The sequence below is a fragment of the Mesoplodon bidens genome, assembly GCF_964165515.1.
Source record: "Mesoplodon bidens genome assembly, chromosome: 4".
In the NCBI taxonomy this organism is placed as follows: Eukaryota; Metazoa; Chordata; class Mammalia; order Artiodactyla; family Ziphiidae; genus Mesoplodon; species Mesoplodon bidens.
In genome coordinates, this window is record NC_138160.1 from 34,959,139 (window position 1) to 34,979,589 (window position 20,451).

Sequence of the window (20,451 nt, forward strand, 5' to 3'; positions counted from 1 at the left end):
CCGCCCCAAGTAACATGGCTGTGTTTGAACCATAGAGACGAAGCATGGAGGCCAGTGGAGGACTGACAGAAAGAGAGGCATCAAGTGGGGGGGCAACTCTTTGAGAGCGGAAGGTAGTGGTTGGGAGGGATTACAAGAGATAATTGCTGGGGAGAGCAAATAGGTCTAAATTTCCCCTGCGACACAGCCTGACTGTGGCTTATTCTGTATAAGACAGCAAGTAAGAAGGCTGCAATGCGGAATTGCAGTCAGAAAGAGGCCGCCAGAGCAGCTGAGCTGGGATCCTCTGACTAGAGGGGCCGCCTTGTCTGCATGCTCTCAAGAAGGGAAGCAACGTTTGCCGAGCCAGGAACGTGGCCACGTGGGGTAAGATAATCAGCTGGCTTTATATGCCAGTTGCTGAGTTTATGTTAAAATTTGTGATTCTAATAATAAATGTGTTACTATATTAATATTTACATTGTGTAGTTAACATTTGCTTAAAAGTGATTCTGTGCAGGGTTTCTAAGTGCTTTACATGTACATTAATACATTTAATCTTCCCAATAGCACCCTGAGGTAGATAATTATGATCTCAATTTACAGATGTGGAAATTGAAGTACAGAGAGTTAAAATGATTTTCCCAAGTCACACAGCTAGTAAGGGGTGAATCTGGAATATGATAAAAAGAGACACGGAAATTCTTGTCAGGGTGAATCCTTCTAAGATTAGGGTTTAGACAAAGATTTAGCTGTGATGCGTGTTTCGTGGGGCCATTGTACCTAATTTCCACCAATCAATGATAAGGAAGGCTCTGCTGGTTGCTAGGATGGATGGAGAGTAATAGTGGGGGTGGATATATAAAGAAGTATCAGACAAGGTCTTGTGTCAGTGAATTTATACTTTTTGAGAACGTCCTAAGTTTCTGGGTGGCTCAGCCCAAATTCTGTTATGACTCTTTGCCCCATGTTCTGATATCGTCTTGTGCAATACTGTAGCTACTAGCTACATATGGCTACTTAAATTTAAAATTAAAAGCTTAATTCCTCCGATGGACTAGCCACATTTCAAGTGTTCAGTTGCCACACGTGGCTAGTGGCCACCATATTGGCCAGTGCAGATATAGAACATTTCCGTCATTGCAGAAATTTCTATTGGAAATGTCATTTGACTTAACCCGCCAAGGAGGTCAACTAAACCCGCGTCTCTTGCCTTCTTTTTCTTGCTCTGTTTCATATATGTTATGCTTGGGAATAGCTTCTGACTCCATTAAGAATTTAATCAAAGCCATTACCCAGAAAATATACCTATGCAATTATGCACAGAAATTTGCATACGACTTTAAGTGGAATCACAGACTTTCTGTGTAATAGTTATCCACTGGTGCATAGCAAATTACCTTAAAGCTTCGTGCCTTAAGACAACATGGATTTATTATCTCATATAGTTTTGTGGTTCAGGAATTCAGGAGTGGTTTAGCTCAGTGATTCTGGCTCAGGACTCCCATTAGATTGCACTGGGGTTGCTTGATTTAGCAAATAAAAATATAAGATGCTCAGTTAAAATTGAATTTGAGAAAAATGATAAATAATTCTTTAGTAGAAGTGTGCCCCATGCAATAATCAGGACATACTTTTACTAAAAAAATTACTCATCATTAACCTGTAATTCAAATTTAATTGGGCAGTCTGTCTTTTATCCCATAGTCCAGTCAGTGTGTCAACTGAGGCTTCAGTGATCTGAAGCTTTACCCGGGGCTCATGGATCCATTTCCAAGATGGCTGATTAACGAGCCTAGTAAGTTAGCTCTGGTTGTTTGCAGGAGGTATCAATTCTTGGCCACATGGACCTTTTTGGGCCGCTTGAGTGTCCTTATGTTGGCAGCTGGCTTCCCCCAGAGTGAGTGATTCAAGAGAGTGCAATACGATTTATGACCTTGGCTTGGAAGTCACACTGTTATCTCTGAACTATTGTATTGATTGCACAGGGCATTTCTGTTCACTGTGGGAGGGGGGTACATAGACATCAGGAGGAAGGAATCATGGAACCATCTTGGAGGCTGGCTCCATCCTCTGGTATTTCTACACAGATGTCATAGAGTATAAGCTCCATGAGGGTAGAATTTTTCTACTTTTTTCCTCACGATTGTAACCCCAGTGGTTATAACAGTGCCTTTTAAATTATAGGCAGTCAACAAATATTTGTTAAGTGAATGAATAAATGGGACTCTGGCCTAAAATCTCTGACCTAAAAGATTCCTTTGGTCCTTAAAATGTTTTGTAGAAACAAAAGATGCTTTCCCAAAGAGCTTGGGGATGAAGAGGTTAGAATATAGGTAATAGGGGTTTATAAAGAGGAACATCAGTTTAATAAGTTGCTGCTGTTTGAGTAAAGCATCCTAGAACTTGTTTGGAAAACTGGGGATCTTTGAAGAATGCACTAACCATTCTGTCTCTAGACTGCTATTCTAATCTACAGATCCTGGACTTGAGCTGCAACATTTCCAGCCTCCAGACAACCCTGCTTTCTTCAGACTGGCCTCCACAATCCCCACTGGCCAGAGCCAATTCCTTAATATCCTGTTACTGTTTGTCCTGAATTCAGTGGTTTTTGTATGCTGACAGACTCCTGGTTTTTCTCAAGTCTGAAGTTAAGGGGAGATTCTCTCAGCAGCCAAGGACCTCTCTGTTCGGTCCTGAACAGGTGTTTTCCTCCAGTTGCATGGCTTGTCCCTCTACTTGTGCTACTAAATGTATAAAGGTATATAGTTATGCCACCCCTTAGATTTTCTCTAATTATTTAACGTGCAATGTTAAATACATTGCACCCTTAAAGCTGTCTGTTCATTTATCTTTATTTCAAAAATCTGAACAAAGGGCCAGCATATACTTGAGCTCAGTGTTTGAAATTTAAATGTCAATAAGATAAAAATAATAGCAAAAAAATAATGTTGCTCATGAATGATCCTGATAGCGGTGGTGTTAAATGAGTCCCAGGCTCTGTGTTAGAAACTTCTTTGTCTGTACATGATTTCCCGTATGTAACCTTTCAGGTGTGCATTGTGAAAAAAGAGTGAAGAGTTATTATTCAGATGCTACGAAGGTTAACACATGCGCACCCGCATACACACAGTTCAAAGGGATCCATGTTCTAGGATAAAAATGGAAAGGAAACTGAGATTTAATAGAATGTCAGAAGGGGCTTTTGTAGAAAAGTACCTGACACAGTCTCGACACATAAATTACAGCTTAAGAACAGGCAGGTTAAAGTTTGTCGTAAGACTGTTCTTTAGAGAGAAAAGAGTGTGAGTAATAAGCCAAAGCTGGCAAAGATGTGAGACAAAAGGGCTCCGTGTGGAAGATAGCAGTGGTTCTCTTCTTAATGGCGGCAGAATTGTTTCATGTTCTGTCATTTTTTGATACCTTCTGGGATGTAAGCTTCCCAAGATAGAGGGCTGTCCTATGCAAAGCCATGGGGCTGTCACCGCTCAAATCCTAAGTTATTCCTCAAGTGAATTGGTGGGTGTGCTTTTTGCTAACAGAAGGCACCAGGGAGAGCCTGGAGGGTAAGGAAGATACCACCAGTTCAACATCCCCACACTAGGTGCCATCTTTTTCCTCAAGATGTTGCAAGTCTGTGAGTTATGAGGATGAAGACAGGAGTCAGTTATAGAAAAGGCCTAGCGGTTTATTTCCTGATGGTTTACGGATGGATGCTCATCTCTTTGCACCTTCTCAGAAGGGTCTGCAAGGCAGCTTTGGCTGCTCTCTGGACACTCATGCAGGGGTTTTGTCTAAGTGCTTGGAGCCCTGAAATGGAGAGAATAGCAACGTCCAGTGAATGAAGAAAGCCAAGGCCCAAGCTGTGCAGCACAGGAAGGCTCCCACTGAGGGTCAGTGCTGGGTGGGGCTCAGGCCCCCATGCTCACGTTTTACCCTAAGAGGTAGGATTTGGATCCACAAATTGAGCATCTGTTTTAACACTGAAATAAGGGAAGAGAAGATCCTGACCTTGTGAGCAGTCAGTTTATAAGCAATTGGAAAATCGAAGTCTTTTGGGAATGATGCCTGCAGTGGGATGGAGCTGGGGGTCACCTTACACTCTGGAGAAATTCCAGTATCTAGGGAGCATCAGAGACGATTGATAATGGGGTGCACTACAATTTTACACTACGATTTTACAGCTGACATGGGACTTGGAGCAGCATTCGTTTCTCTTTCTCTAAGAATGTAACAGTGCTCTGGGCAGAAACTAGGGCTGGTACTCACATGTGGTCAGCTGTTCTCTGTCTATTAACTCCACATATTGGTAGGTCAAATTGAGAACAACGGTGTCTAAATCAACAGGAGAGAAAGTTACTGATTTCACTGTAGAGGAACAGGCCACGGAAAGCAGGTCGGGGCACACTCTGCACCTGTTAAGAAGTTAAGTGATCTAGCTAGTGAATGCACAAGCTATAGACTCCCTTTGCACCCCCAGGATGATGGAGGGTGATGTCTATGGGGTCTTGAGTGCCACGACTGGAAGTGGTCACTCACCCACCATGTATTTGGGAAAACTCACACCGTGTCCTCCAGGGGGCGCCAGTTGTCAGGGTTCCAAACGTGAGTAAGCTATGGTCCCTGTCTTCCAAAAAGTTACAATGTAGTTAGGGGGATTGTCTACATGAATCCAGTAAGGAATCCTTAGGTTTTAACTCAGTCTTCAATGTGGCCAACCAAGCGGGCCTATTTGCTGGGGGCTGGATTAGCTGGAACGCGTTTCATGATAAGACTTAGAATTTCCTAACAGAAGGATCCTCAGAGTTTCACTTACTTTCCTCTTTTATTTTATAGATCAGACAAAGAGGCAGCACAGAGAAATTAAGTGCCTTGTCCAGAATCACACAGCAGAGCCAAGGTCCGCTGGTCCCCACGCCCACACACTTTGCACTAGTATCACATCGCTGCTAAAGCTCTCAGCTCGAACTGAGCTTGGAAGGTTGACTATGGTTTATATCAAGGGATGATGCAAAGGAAAACACTTAGGCAGGGGCAGCAGGCTTGGATCAAAGACTTGGGGAAAAGAAGGAGCAATGACTTGGAACCAGAAGAAGCATGAAGGACCCAGTAGGGAGAATGGTCTGATGGAAGGAAAGTGAGTGTTGGCAATTCAGAAGCTGTTACTGTAAGTTTGCAAAGAGAACAGGTTCTTTTGTGGGAAGATGTTGTAAGACGTCAAATGGATTCTTTCTGGCTTTCCTGTTTTTCTTTTTTTTTTTTTTTTTTTGGTCTTCCCAGTCATATCGGCATTCATGCTGGGGTAGCTTCCAGGCAAAGCAAAAGTGGATGGCAAAGAGCAGACCTGTGAGTGGAGAGCGTGGACGTGCCCTCACCTGTGAGTCTGGTGGCCGCGCTTCTGATCAGCTCCCAGCTGCTGCTGAAGAAGGTGAATGAATGTGTGTGGAGGATCCACAGGATTTCTTGGGTTTTCTTTGCCTGGAAGAGATGTGTGTTACAAAGAGGGCAACTGAAAGGGGTAGGGGGTAGGGGAGGGAAGGACTGGAAGTTTGGGGTAGCTGATGCAAACTCTTATATATAGGATGGATAAACAACAAGGTCCTACTGTATAGCACAGGGAACTGTATTCCATATCCTGTGATAAACCATAATAGAAAAGAATATGAAGAGAATATATATATGTATAATTGAGTCACTTTGCTGTACAGCAGAAATTAACACAATATTGTAACGTATAGTTGTGTACTTCAATAAAATTAAGAAAAAAAAAGAGGACAACTGAGAAGCGACACTTTACGAAATTCAGCATCCTATAGGCCCTTAGAAGGGACATCTAAAGGAGTGAGCACGCATACAGCCATTAATTGTTCTGTTGGAAGGTGTGTTATAGCTAGTTCATTCTAAATTTAGTCAGGGTGGCACTGGGGCTTATAGGGCTAATCAACAGATGAGTTTCAGGAATCGAGAACAGATCCCAGTTGGGACTTGGGGACAGAGCAGAAGGTGATATGACAGGATACCCAGAATCACTGCTGTCCTTCCCAGATGGTTCCGGCTCTGGCTAGGATTCCTTGCTATGCTCTTTGCCTTCTGGGATTTGCCTGGACTCTTGGCCTGCATTTTTTTGGAAGCAGCACTTACTGCACACTCACCAGGTTCGCACAGAATTGCCTGTAGAAATCCCTGGCCCTTGGTAGATCCTGACCATTAGGGAGATGATCTAATACCCCATAGAGTTCCTGGAGGCCCAGAAAAGGAATGCAGATGATCAGGACATCACGGCAAGCCTGAAAAACAGAGTTTCTTGCATCACAGTCCATAATGTTGGCTCCCCTTCCAGATGGGAAGACACACTGACTGGTTGTGGGTTGGGAAAGGAGCAGTAAAAGTCAGTGATGTGAGGGCTTTACAGTCAGTGCTGCCACCTTCCCAGTTTCAAAGATGGAAGCGCAAACTCGGGAAGTGATGGCAGAAAAGCACCCAGGATGGGAAAATTGGTTTTCAGGTTCATTTGCGAGTGGTGCCTTCAGACCTGGCTTCCGGTCCAGCTAGACCAGGCTTCCCGGCACCCTCTCGGCCATGGGGAGAGGAGGAGGTGCAGGTGTCTGTGCAAGGGCCACTTACAGTTCTAATCTTGGGATTGGGATCCCAGAGGTGGAGAAGGAATGAAATCATGCTCTTTTTAATTTCTTCAGCAAAAAAAATCTTCCACCTTCTTCCTGTTAGGGATGCCAGATTCTCAAATAAGAGGACGGCAGTCAGCCTCACATCATCCTGCTCCTGTGGTGACAGATACGTGTTGTGGGTGAGTCCTCCACATAGGCCATTCCCAGCTGGTACCCCTACCCTGCCCGCCCTTTCCCACTTCCGTAAAGGCAGGTTGGAGCCCTGGCGCACCTTTGGCATAGCCCCTGGGTGTCCCAAGAATGCCTTTCGTTTCCCAGCAGCTCTCTACCCACACGACATGAATTTAGAGCTGGAGACTTCGTTTCTGACTCTGACGAGCTAGTGGGGAAATGTGACCACAGGAGTAATAAACAGGGAGAAACAGGGAGTACTGGCAGCACAAGGCCGGGGAGGGCGCTTGTTTGTCCTGTACTTTGTACAAATTAGCCTGATTGTGCCATTAGCCTGGAGTTATGGGGCCTCTGATCTAAATTGCCCAAGGCTGAAGACTCTTCTCCAAGATCCCAAATACTTTCCAAAGGGATTACAGGAAGCTCGGAAATTTGGGCCTTGTGTCTCAGAGAGAGAGAGCAGATAAACAAGTGCTTAGCCCTACTCTTGTATGTGAAGTTATGGAACTGCCTTGCTTTTTGTCCAAGAGGGTGGGCAGTGCTTTTTAGTAAAAGATGAAGGATGTATGCGATCTGAAGAGAAACCAGAGTATGGCAATGCTTTTTAGAGCCAAAGGGTAAGGTGGTGGAGAAAGATGGCCTTCTGTTATGTCAGACACTTTGTTGATATGATTCAGAGTTCTGGTGAATTTTCTGGAAGTATTCTTTTTTTTGGGGGGGTATCTAGAAAACTAGTTTAAAATACCCATAGAAAGGCAGAGGGATGAGAGGAAAAGCCATTTTGAGTATCAGAATATAATTTATTTATTTAAAAAATTAAAAAAAAATTTTGGCTGCGCCTCGCGGCATGCGGGATCTTAGTTCTCTGACCAGGGATCGAACCCATGCCCACTGCAGTGGAAGTGCAGAGCCCTAACCACTGGACCACCAGGGAATTCCCCAGGATATTATTTAGATTAGCAACAAACAAGGGCCAATAAAAAAGTACTCCTATGAATATGACGGGGAGAAGATAGAGGAGTTTATTTTGATGGCAAAATAAAATGTCTGAGAAGTGGGCACATACACAAAAATGCCATGAAAAAGGAAGTTAACAAAGATCTTCCATAAAAAAATAAAGATGGGTTGTTAGGAAAAGGCTAGAAAAGTTAATTGAATAACATGAGGTGTGACCTCATAGAAGGGAAATATAAGTAGAACCATTCTTTAAATGTACTAGGAGTAAGGTCAAGGTATATTTTTTAAGGATCCCTTTTTAGAAAAATAAAACAAACTAGTAACAAAGTATCTAAAAGGTAGAGAGGTATTTACTTAAGAGTCCTCTGAATTTTCTAAAATCAAAGACCTAATGATAGGTCAAGGGAGAATCAACCAATTGGGATGATGAAAAAACAGAAAAGAGAAGGGGTAAAGTGTTTTGGGTGCTGGGAGAGATATTAAAGTATTACTCAGGTGCCAGCATGGGAAATAGCAGTGAGCAGGTCCTGGAGCATGGGACAGCAGCCATATTTTTTGTTGTACCACTTTTTCAAAGTGTAGCCATATTTTTAGATTTTCAAGAAAGTACTTAAATATTGAAGAGAAGAAAGGGAAAACTTAGAGATTACAGAATTGTATGCTTAATCTACAGAAAAATATAGGGGCAAAGTATCATAGTTGAATATATTCGCAGAAAGTGCGTTATAGGACTGTAAATAGCATGTCATGACTAAGACTCAATTTTTGTCAAACTTTACGTTTATGCAAATGTGATGAAATTGATACCTATTAGGAATGTGAAAGGTCTAACCTAACAACCAGATAGACTTTAGTTATTTTTTTTTCTTATGCATTAAGACTGAGAAATATTCTCTTGACTGCAAAACTTGTAGATGGACTTGTGATTATTGGAGGCTCAGATCCAAGAGAGTTACTATCATTGGATCAACAATAGTCCAGGGAAACCTAACAGGTGGGGCTCTGTAGGGCTGACTTTAACCCTTTGTTGTTAAAGATTGTCATCAATTATTTGTTTCATGAAAAAAAGAACATCTTCATTATTTTACAGAAGATACTAAATTGAGTGAGAGCCCAGTAAGTAATTTTGGGGCAAGATGAGAATTAAAAGTAAATATTGGTACACTGGAGTAAATAGTTGGAAACCAGCAGAAAGCTGCTCTCAAAGGCCAGGTTTAGGCTACTACACAAACAAGAGAAACTGAAAAATACAACACTGGAGGACGATTGACTGAGGGCATGTGTTGCAGACTGCAGTCTGGAGGTTGGTGTAGTTAATAAATTGCTAAAGAGTCAGGAAGAAAGGGCAAGATTAAAAAAATTTGGAGTGAATAAATAGGAAAGGATTGGATTTGAGAGGCAACTTTTCTTTAGATTCTATTCAATACTTCTCAGGTCTCATTTAGGGATACAACACAGTCACTGGCTTGTAAAATATTTAAGGAGCTGAAAAATTAAGTTTATGGTAAATAATGAAGGAAATAAGGACTTTTCAGTCTGGAGACTATCAGGTGAATAGGTAATTTAATAAAGCCTTAATGTTTAAGAAGGATGCATTGGAGGAGGCAGCCAGAAATTTCCATCTCCTCTGACCACATAACAGGAGCAGGCAGGTTTAGATCACAAAAAATAGGCTTCAGTTAGATATGAAATAGATTTTTACATTGATGTCAGTGAATAAACCAAGATTTTTACATTGATGTCAGTGAATAAACCAAAACGAAATAATAAAATCTGGTTTCCCAGAAGGTATAAAGAAAAATGACCTTCCTTTGCCTAGGATTGTGTTGACTGACTTTTTTTTTTTTTTGCGGTACGCGGGCCTCTCACTGCTGTGGCCTCTCCCGTTGTGGAGCACAGGCCCCGGACGCGCAGGCTCAGCGGCCATGGCTCACGGGCCCAGTTGCTCCATGGCATGTGGGATCTTCCCGGACCGTGGCACGAACCTGTGTCCCCTGCATCGGCAGGTGGACTCTCAACCACTGCGCCACCAGGGAAGCCCAACTGATCTTTTTTGAAATGAGGGCTCTAAACCATGTCAGGGGTTGACAAAATTTTTCCGTAAAAGACCAAACAGTGAATAATTTAGACTTTGAGGGCCACACGGTTTCTGTAACAACTAATCAGCTCTGCGGGATGAAGTGTGAAAGCTGCCATAGATAATATGTAACCAATGAGCATGGCTGTGTTCCAATAACACTTCATTTACAAAAAGATGCTCTGGGTCGAATTTGACCGATGAGCCATGGGGCAGTTTACTGACTCCTGGATGAAATGAATCGCGCAAGCATTTTGAGTCTGTGAAATCTTGCACGTGGAAAAGGTAGTGTTGGAGGCAATAACATGTAGCCCTGTAGGGAGTACTCTCATAAGCTGTGTGCCCCCAACAGCAGACTTTCTTTTTCATTTTTTTGAATTTTTGAACTTTATTAATTTTTTATACAGCAGCTTATTAGTTCTCTATTTTATACATATTAGTGTATATATGTCCATCCCAATCTCCCAGTTCATCCCCCCCCCACCCCCTGTTTCCCCCCTTGGTGTCCATCATTTGTTCTCTACATCTGTGTCTCTATTTTTACCCTGCAAACCGGTTCATCCCAACAGCAGACTTTGAGATGGGGATTTAGGTGTAAGTCACTTATCTGGGAGGTGGGCCCAGGAAGCATGATAGGAAAGAGAGGAAAGTTACGAAAGGGAACATTAGTGAGTGTGGTACCCTTATGGGCAAGTGGAGCACCGTCCTTCTGAGGGGTGAGGAAGCCAGGGAGTTTATCTACAAACTCTCTTTTCTTGTTGTTTGAGGGTCCTTTCCCAACACATCCGGCCCACCTTGCTCAAACCGGTCATGATTCATGGGCCAGAGAATACCCTCAGGCAGACACACAGGAAGCCAACAGGCTGCACAGGAATTGAACAGGTGACTTCTGGGGCAGGTGATCTCCAGGGCAGGTGATCTCTAGGGCAGGTGACCTCTGGGGCAGGTGATCTCTGGGATAGGTGACCTCTGGGCAGGTGATCTCTAGGGCAGGCCAAGGCATGCAAATGAACACCAAACTGGTCTGCCACAAGCACTACCTGAACCTCTTTCTGCTACAAGCACTACCTGAACTCACTTCTGGGGAGGGAAGATTCCTAAACAGGCTCAATTACGTCTTCAAAGAAGGTTCTTGTTTGCAGCACTATTTCTTTGAAGTAGAAGCTTACATCTCGGTCTGTGAGCAGCTCCAGGATCTTTTTTAGAGCCTTCAAGCTTTCACAGACCACCTCGGTGCGGGCTAGGTGATAGAGGCCTCTGATGATAGATTCTAACATTATCTGCTTGTGCTTCTTTACCTATTTTGAAATAAGGTCTCTTAATCTTGAAAATTGTTCTATGTGTATCTGGAATAGGGTAGGAGACCCCAGACAAGGGGATTGACATTCTCTTAGGGTCACGTGTCCTTCAACCCAAGAGCCAGCACTTCAGCAACTTATTTGGATTTTCACTTAATTTCTGTGCAACCACAGGGTGTGGGTTAGTAAATAATTATTTTAAAACTCTACTTAGATGAACTATTTTGTGTCCCCCCCCAAACTCCTTTTACCTTGTGAGGGGCTCCAGAAGCGGTATTACCGAGCCCTCGGATGGCCATTTGCTTCAGAATGGTGTTGGAGTCCCAGGCACTCTGCTCCATCAAGATCAGCACATCCCGTAGATTCCCATGCTTCCAAAGGATTGGCTCCTTCATGAGCTGAAAGTGACACACTCCTCCCCTTTAGTTCAGGGAAGGGCCTCCCTTCAGGAGAGTTCCAAAGGCATTATAGCTATGATTAAAGAGTAGGGCCCCAGCTGCTTGTGGGGCAGAGGAGGGAGCCCTCGGGTGAATTCAAATGTCCGGCGGGGGGCTTCTCTGGTGGCGCAGTGGTTAAGAGTCCGCCTGCCAATGCAGGGGACACGGGTTCGTGCCCCGGTCCGCGAAGATCCCACATGCCGTGGAGCGGCTGGGCCCGTGAGCCATGGCCGTTGAGCCTGCACGTCCAGAGCCTGTGCTCCACAACAGGAGAGGCCACAACAGTGAGAGGCCTGCGCACCGCAAAAAAAAAAAAAAAAATGTCTGGCAGGAACTAGGCTCTAGAAGTGAGCACCCCACAGGTCAAGGTTATGTGGTGATGAAAAGCAAAATACCTAGTTAAGAAGGTATTTCTAATCTAAATGGAAACATGGAGCAGGGAAAACAGGAGTTACTGACAATTTCCTTCTTTGCGTTGGCTGGGTCAGCCTTTATCCCAGAGTTTGAAAGGACCATAATGTATTTGTTGGTTGCATTTTGTTTTGTCCCTTCCAGGTTGATTCTCTACCCTTCTCTGTCTTGGGAGTTAATGTCTGCAGACCAGAGGTCAGGGAAAGGATGAGGCTGCGTTCTTTTTCCTCTCTCTTTCTCCCTCTCTCTGCTCAGGTACTGTGTCTCTGGCAATAGCTGGCTCTCTCCATTGCCAAAGATCCCAGAGAGGGTCCCTCTTCCGTGGCTCAAATTCCCACTGAACTCCTGAGAGAAATACCCAACTGGGACCCAACAAGCCTACTGGGATGGCTGTGCTCCCTTGCCTCAGAGAAGAAAGCTGTGCCCGTTATCCGGTAGTTCCCGAGGAGGAGGTCAGGGATGGGAAGAGTTGTTCCGTGATGTCCGTAATGACTCTGTGCTGCCACGCTGCCACGCTCCTAGAAAACCAAGGCTCCCATTGCAGCAGAGACTTTTTTCTTTCTAAACAGTGGAAGACACTTTAGTCTATTTCTCTATCAGGAAATTAAATTATCCAAAAAGGAATGTTAAAAAGGAAAGAGCACCAAGGCTTAACTTTATAATAGCCTATCCAAGTGCCCGACTGAAGTGTAGTTTGCCTAAAAGTGTTCATTGTATCACTATTTTCTGCGGGGTTGGTGAGTTTGGGGCTGATCCTACTGTCTCTTCCCAACCCCTTTGCTCTTTCTTCCCTGTTTTTTTCTCCTGGACTCTAAGTCCTTACTGAATCAGTTGCTGTCAGTGAAGTTGCCTGCATTGCATTTTTACTTTGTCTTCAGTTTTTTCCTTCATATCCAGTTCTGGAATATCTGCACATTACCTGGCCAGTGCACAGACTCCTATGTGGTGCATACTGGGACTGCTGAGGAGGGTCCACATGTTGTCCCCCTCGTCAGATTCTTTGGCCAGCCCTTCTTTCCTGGCCTGGGCCTGTACACACTTCAGAGTTGTAGTCGAGAGCCTGAAGGAGACAATTGGCATCACAAAAGTAAGTCAGTACCATGCAAGGAACTGTGAATCCCCAAGTCCTTAATAAATATCATCAAGCTGTCTGTATTCTGTATTTTCACTTATTATATCTTGGGGCTCTATATCGATATGTGTGGATCTGGTTACTTGTAAACACTGTATTCTACAGAATAAATATAGCACATTATGTTTCTTTTTTAAAAAACTGTTCCCTACAGTGCTCCCTCACTCCTGGATGAATGGAGGTTGTTTCACTTGTTCTAAAACAAAACAGCACCTTGGAAATCAGGATGCATCTCGCAATGGATAGTGCGTTGCAATTGTTGGCCAGACAGTAGTTGTGATGCAGTTGCTATTGCCTGTGTATACAATGCGTGTACATGCATGGATTTAGGTATGGCTCTTTGAGCTGTGGGCATTTTAGTAAAGTTACATGTACTATTGGAACTACATGTGGTGAGCCTAACTGCTATTTAAAATGTCTTTAAAAAGGTTGATTTGACATCGGAACAAAAAGTTAATGCAAAAGAACAGGAAAGCAGAGCAGTGTGATAAAGGATAAAAATCTATACCTGATAATCCTCAAAGAGCTTTTTGGATTGATATAAAATGCAAATTTAACAGTATAAGAAAGCACTGGGGCTTCCCTGGTGGCGCAGTGGTTGAGAATCCGCCTGCCGATGCAGGGGAACGGGTTTGTGCCCCGGTCCACGAAGATCCCACATGCCACGGAGCAGCTGGGCCCATGAGCCATGGCCGCTGAGCCTGCGCGTCCGGAGCCTGTGCTCCGCAACGGGAGAGGCCACAACAGTGAGAGGCCCGCGTACCGCAAGAAAAAAACAAAACAAAACAAAACAAAACACTGATTCCTGACTTAATTGGGACTCTTTTTTTTTTTTTTTTCTTAATGTTACAGGAAATAATGCTGTTTCCTTCAACTGGAGAAGTCTTAGATTTGAGGAAATGTGGTATTTATTTTTATTTTATATTCTTTCCTTGGTGTCCTTGAAAATCACAGAATTCCAACTTTCCTTGAAAGGTCTCAATGAAAGCAAACAAAGGAAGTGGATTGGGCCCTCTAGGGAAGAGGACATAACTGCTTATTCGTTATATGACCGTTCTGGGCAACTATGCCGGGTACCCAGGGAAGAAGAGCTATGAGGCTCAAGGATGGAGGGGCCTCGTTTCTTCACGGGTAGTTGAGGCCATGCCAGCCCCGTCTGGAGTCTGGGGTCAGGACTGCTCTGGAAGTCCCTCTCCGCCTGGCTGTTTACCTGCAGGGGTCTGCGATCTGCTGCCACTCCCCATGCTGCATCACCCGCCGGCGGCGGTTTAGGGTCAACGTGGGCATCTTCTGGTCCAGTGTGCAGCTGACCAGCTTCAGGAAAAGGGTGAACATCATTGGGTACAGACCTGCGACAGGGGTGCCTGTCGACACCACTTCATAACTTGCACAGGCCACCTGAGGGGAGAAAGGACCCTGTGATCAGGCAGGGCTGATCTTCCAGTTTGTTTTCTCTACAAAGGATTGCTTTCCAGGTTGACCACACTTGTGGTAAAAGCACATAGAAAAGGGTGGGTTTATTTGTCCGGAAACTTCTTAACTCCTGCTGTGTTTCTCAGGGCTGCCATGTGGGGCGAATCCAAACTCCAGGGGGCACCGGTATTGGGGTCTTTCAATAACAAGTGGATATCTTGAAGACTAATTTGGAAATACAGAGACACATTTTCTTTGGGCTGATGAGAAATTTCCTTCTAAACATGATCAACTGCAGACAAAATCACTGCCATATTTGTCCAGCATAAACTGGAATTGATTTAAAACCGGGATATGAGAGGGGAAGAAGTGCGATTAATGCTACGTCACCCAGTGCCAGGTGGGATGGAGTGGGACAGCGTCCCGGGCGGGTGGGAGGTTGTCCAACTCACGGAGATCGCCTCTGTCCCCGCGAGGTCATCTTCTAACTCATTCTCCAATTTGTCTATTAAGGCTCGCAAGAGTTTGCCACTGGAGGCTGGGTTCTCAGCCAGAGCCTTCCACAGTGTCTTTGTGTCCCTAGGGAAGCACGGCAGGAAGCCGATAAGGCTCTGCTCCTTGGGATGTGAGCTTTTTCATCTGATCCACTCTAAAACCACATTATGACTAATCACAGTTGCAAGGATGGATGGACATGCCAACATGCCTGGGGATAATAAGAATGTTTTATTTAACAATCTAGCATTCTGGCCTTGGGTTGCTGAGGTTTGTTAATGTCCATCAAGACAGAAGCCTCTCATATAAATTCATTTTAGGCAACCAAAAAGGGGAGAAATATTCACTTTTTACTACTCATTCCTATTAAACACACACACACACACACACACACACACACACACACACACACACACACCTAAAACTCTCATCATCCAATGAGGACATATATTTGAAAAATACTTGGAAAACCATTACCTGTGATTCAAACACCATTTTTGTTTTGTTTTGTTTTTTTGCGGTACGCGGGCCTCTCACTGTTGTGGCCTCTCCCGTTGTGGAGCACAGGCTCCGGACGCGCAGGCTCAGCGGCCATGGCTCACGGGCCCAACTGCTCTGCGGCGTGTGGGATCCTCCCAGACTGGGGCACGAACCCGCGTCCCTTGCATCGGCACATGGACTCTCAACCACTGCGCCACCAGGGAAGCCCCAAACACCATTTTTGAAATTATTCAGGTGAGGTGTTTTCAACTTTTGTTTGCTATCTTTCTCTCAAACCACAGATTCTTCCCCAGTACCTTACAGAATGGCCTTCCCTAGGAAAAGGGACCAACTCAGTTAGAATCTACCTGTCAAAGGGCAGAGGTTTCTGTAAAAGGTTGGCAACAACTGCATCCATGTGAAAGCTGGCTATTTGGGAGATGGCTTCCAGCATAAACTGAAAACTTTCCCCCTTTTGTCTGAGGACCGGCATGTGATGGTAAATTATGCCCAAGATCTCCAACAGCTAAAAAGAAAAAGCCAAATCAAACACTGAGTTGCCATTTTTCCTCTACACGGATGGCTTAGGTCACGTACGGTCAGCATATTGTAGGTGGTGGTTGATGAATTAGAAATAATGTTAAAAAAGCAATTGATTCTACACAGGGCCTATCTCTTGCTCAGGATGATTATTGATAAATTGGGCATTTATTCTTAAATCAATTTAGCAAACATTTAGCGAAAGGCTGCATTAGGCCAGGTGCTGTGTTGGGCACTGTGGGGCATTTACCAGGGATGAATAAGATGCAGCCCTTTCTCAAAAGGAATGGGTGGTCTCATAAAGGACATCAGCCATATACCCAAGGGCTGTGCACAAGGCTCTGTATGGCAAATGGTGTACAAGAGGTACAGGACTGATAGGGGAATCCAGAAGTAACTGAGGTCACTGTGGAGGGACATCTGGTCTGGGTCTCAAAGGATTAGCAATTCCAAAAGGCAAGGTGGAGATGATGGCGAAGGTCATCCTCATCAGAAGGAAGAGCACAGGTAAAGGTGTAAAATCAGACACCATGAGAATAGAGCACAGAGGGTTTAGAGAGCAGTGAAACTCATCTGTATGATACTCCAGTGGTGAACACGTGTCATTATACATTTGTCAACACCAAGAGTAAACCCTAACGTAAACTAAGGCTTTTGGGTGATTCTATGATGTGTCAATGTGCATTCATCGATTGTAGCACATGTACCACTATGATGTGGGATGTGGGTAGTGTGGAGACAGGAGGTATACGGGAACTCTGTGCCTTCAGCTCCATTTTGCTACGAACATAATGGCTGTAAAACCATAAAATCTATGTAGAAAAATGGCATGAGAGCATGGTAGAGGCAAATGTGGAAAAGGCTTATGGAATAGGAGAATGGTCCAGTTTGGAGCAAAGAAAGAACGAAGGTGATAAAAGGAAGATAACTTGATAGGAAAGATGAAGCCAGATGCTAAAGGGCATTGAGGGCCACCTTTCTGAGTTTGGGTGTTAATCTGTGTGCAGGAGGGAATATTACACATCTGGCTTTTGACATGGATAAGGGCATGTCTCCATGCTAAAGAACCTTTGCTTCTAGTGGAAATTTTCCCCGCTTACTTTGGATAGACACTTTTAGGTAAATATAATATTTTCTCAGAATTATAATTCCTTAATCATAAATATCCTGCAAACATGAATACCACACAGTCCCATTTCAACGATTCTTGGAGAGGATTTAGGTCCCTATTGTAAGCCTTTACTTAGTGTGTGAACAACTTCCCCTTTTATGCTAAACACACAAATACATGGACATTCCAAATTTATTAACCTTTGATTCTCTCATGACTGGCCCAGGGCCTGCCACATAGTATGTACTCAATGAATGATTTTGAAAAAAGCTGATTGGACAGTAATTAGCACAGAGGTCATTTCTAAAAGTCATGCTTTGGAAAAATTTTAAATTTAGGGTGGTTGATTCTGGGCTATGGGGACCATAACTTCCTCCTCCTGTTCCCCTTGGAAAGCCTTTATTGAGTTAAAGATTCTTTTCCTCCTCAATCTCTGAATTGCTGGTGTTCTGTTTCTGACTTTAAGAGAGAGAATAGAGTATCTCCATTTGGAGCTCTTAACCAGGCTTCCTGAATCTAAATCCTGTTCTCTCTGCTTAACTTTCCAGTTGGGAGGAGGGACTGAGACTTTTCTTTCAGTCAATTCCCCAATGACAGCCTTCTTTACCAGAAAATACCTAAGGGGTGTTCAAGAGCAGCTCGCAGAGTGGCAGTGGGATTAGAAAATTCTCTTGGCCCTCAGTGGCCATCTTAAAGGCATTCGTTCACAAGGTCACGCTCATCCTTGCAGACCTCACAACCCAGTTTTCCATGATCCACATGCTTCTGACTAGAGAGTGGCAGTCTGTAAAGTTCTTATCATCACAGACTAGAGAAGCAATTGAGTCAGGCTAGTCAGGCACTCAGCATGAGCCTGGCTGTTCACACGCAACTTGGGTCTCTGTTGAGGCCTCCTGAGGCTGTGCGCACTCCCGCCTGTGGCCCATCAGAGGACCAGCTGAGAAGTGGCGACCTACTTCTGGTATTGGCATTTCAGAAGTGTTAGAATTCTGCTCAGTTGTCAGTTGACTCTTGGTTCACCTGATCTTCTAAAGCAGCTCCCTGCTCTTTCAGTGCAGCGACCATCCAGATGCCACATGCCTTTGTACACGTGGGGTTGAGGCTCTCCAGACCATCCAGCGTTTCCCTCAGGAACATGAGCATTTCTTTACTTGGGATGAGTCTACTGACGATCTGAGAATGAACCAGAAAGACTCATGTCATCAGCCACCTCACTGCATATCTGGACACCTATGCTTGGTTTTAGGATATTAGAAACCACTGGGCTTTCCACAAAGTTAGCATGTGACTGGGGCCATAGAAACCGGAGAGAATACTAAAATAGGACATAGACATGACCTTTCAACTTTAAGTAAACTTTTCTTGAAGTTGTCTCTTGATCATCTCATTATTTATTAAATTTCAGGCCTACCAAGGCAATTTCCTCTCCAAATCTGAAGTTACATCATACCCCATAAAGGAAAAATAATGCATAATGTTTATATGCCATTTTATATGTTGTAAAGTACTTTCGCATACATTTCATGTATCATAGAAATAAGGCTTGTGTCTGCCAAAGAATAGCTAGGCTTGAAAATTCAGGAAATCTATCACCGTGTACTAAGTGCTGTGCTAAATACCCAGTGCCTCACAGTATCCATACAGAGGGTGAATTATTATTATTATTTTAACATCTTTATTGGAGTATAATTGCTTTACAATGCTTTGTTTCTGCTGTATAACAAAGTGAATCAGCTATACATACATATATCCCCATGTCTCCTCCCTCTCGTGTCTTCCTCCCACCCTCCCTATCCCACCCCTCTAGGTGGTCACAAGGTACCAAGCTGATCTCCCTGTGCTATGTGGCTGCTTCCCACTAGCTATCTGTTTTACATTTGGTAGTGCATATATGTCCATGCCACTCTCTTACTTCATCCCAGCTTACCCTTACCCCTCCCTGTGTCCTCAAGTCCATTCTCTACGTCTGTGTCTTTATTCCTGTCCTGCTCCTAGGTTCTTCAGAACCATTTTTTTTTTTAGATTCCATATATATGTGTTAGCATATGGTATTTGTTTTTCTCTTTCTGACTTACTTCACACAGAGGGTGAATTATTATGAACACTGTCTTTTGCTTTTGCATGTTTCAAGATCAAGAGTAGTCAATGAAAAGTGAAGAAAATAAAAACTTTGCAATTTTGGTCTCTAAACAAGAACTATACACAATGCTTGGTTGTATATGTCTCTCCGTGTGTATGAATGAAAAGGCAGGCAGGGGAGGTGAAAAGTTAGAAGTTTGAATAAAGTCCAGGAGCATTATCTGGGGCTTTAGCCAAGCAAGATGGTCATGATTATGAGTTTGTGGGTATGAAAACATTCCTATTCACAACCGACTTCCTCCAGTATTAAATGGCCCGATGATGTTTGGTAGAACGATCTTTGAGAGGAAATGAGTTCTTTTCACGAGTAGTTGCATATCCCAGCCGGTTTCTGAGTTACCATGGCTCCAAGATCAAGGCCTAGACTCGTGCCTCTGTTCTGTATAACACGAAATGCCTGCCTGGGTCCAAGCTCAACAGTTATTTTATTTTATTATTATTATTTTTTCATATTGGGATGGATATTGGTTTAGGAAGAAAGGAAGAAAGGGAATTCATGTTTTCGAGCACCTCTCATGCATCAGACACTTTCTTAGGCATCTGACATGTTCCCTCCCTGTCCCCCATGGGCTTGTCTCCTATGTCCTCATCACCTTCTCATCCCCGCTGCTGCCTCCTTAGTCCAGGCCACCTAATCTCATACGTAGATTCTTACAGTTTCCTTCAAACTAACCTCACTAGTTTCACTCTTGCCGGCCTATAGTCTAGTCTCAACATGGCAGCCCGATGACCCTTCAGATAATATAAGTCCAATCACGTTCCTCCTCTCAGAACCACCACTAGCCCATAAGGAGCTTTTGCAAATTAGGAAAAGTGCCCTGTTCTCAAGAGAGCTCTCTGTTACTGTCACAGTGACTGAGTTTGTTGGACCCTTTACTGCCCTCTGTAGATAACTGCCATAATACACACATAAACCTATAATGTCCACGTTAGGAATGATGCTGCCTTACACAAGGGTGCCCTTGTACATTTCACAATTGCCACAGTGTACCTAGTGGTCTTGACTCTTCTCTTCAAAACCCTCTGCTGGCTTTTGATTCCACTTGGAATAAAAGCCAAGATCCTTAACGAGTCCTGGAAGGCACTTCAATCAGCTCTGGGCTGTCTCTTGGATCTCATGACCCACTTCTTTCTCCACCTCAGGGCCTTTGCACATGCTGTTTCCACTCTGCCTAGAATGTTCTT

At 44.0% G+C, this 20,451-nt stretch overlaps 1 protein-coding gene across 1 annotated transcript in view; it reads right to left on the reverse strand.

Moving 5' to 3' along the window:
* Positions 1-392: 392 nt before the first annotated feature.
* MROH2B (maestro heat like repeat family member 2B) overlaps positions 393-20,451 on the reverse strand; it is a 60,295-nt gene continuing 40,236 nt past the window's right edge. The window contains 14 exon segments of the mRNA XM_081231810.1: positions 393-3,789; positions 4,249-4,314; positions 5,355-5,457; positions 6,132-6,266; positions 6,604-6,759; positions 10,926-11,108; positions 11,360-11,506; positions 12,361-12,398; positions 12,401-12,474; positions 12,876-13,016; positions 14,299-14,486; positions 14,954-15,080; positions 15,845-16,002; positions 18,148-18,300. Coding sequence (XP_081087936.1) covers positions 3,683-3,789; positions 4,249-4,314; positions 5,355-5,457; positions 6,132-6,266; positions 6,604-6,759; positions 10,926-11,108; positions 11,360-11,506; positions 12,361-12,398; positions 12,401-12,474; positions 12,876-13,016; positions 14,299-14,486; positions 14,954-15,080; positions 15,845-16,002; positions 18,148-18,300 — 1,776 coding nt within the window. The 3' untranslated portion in view covers positions 393-3,682.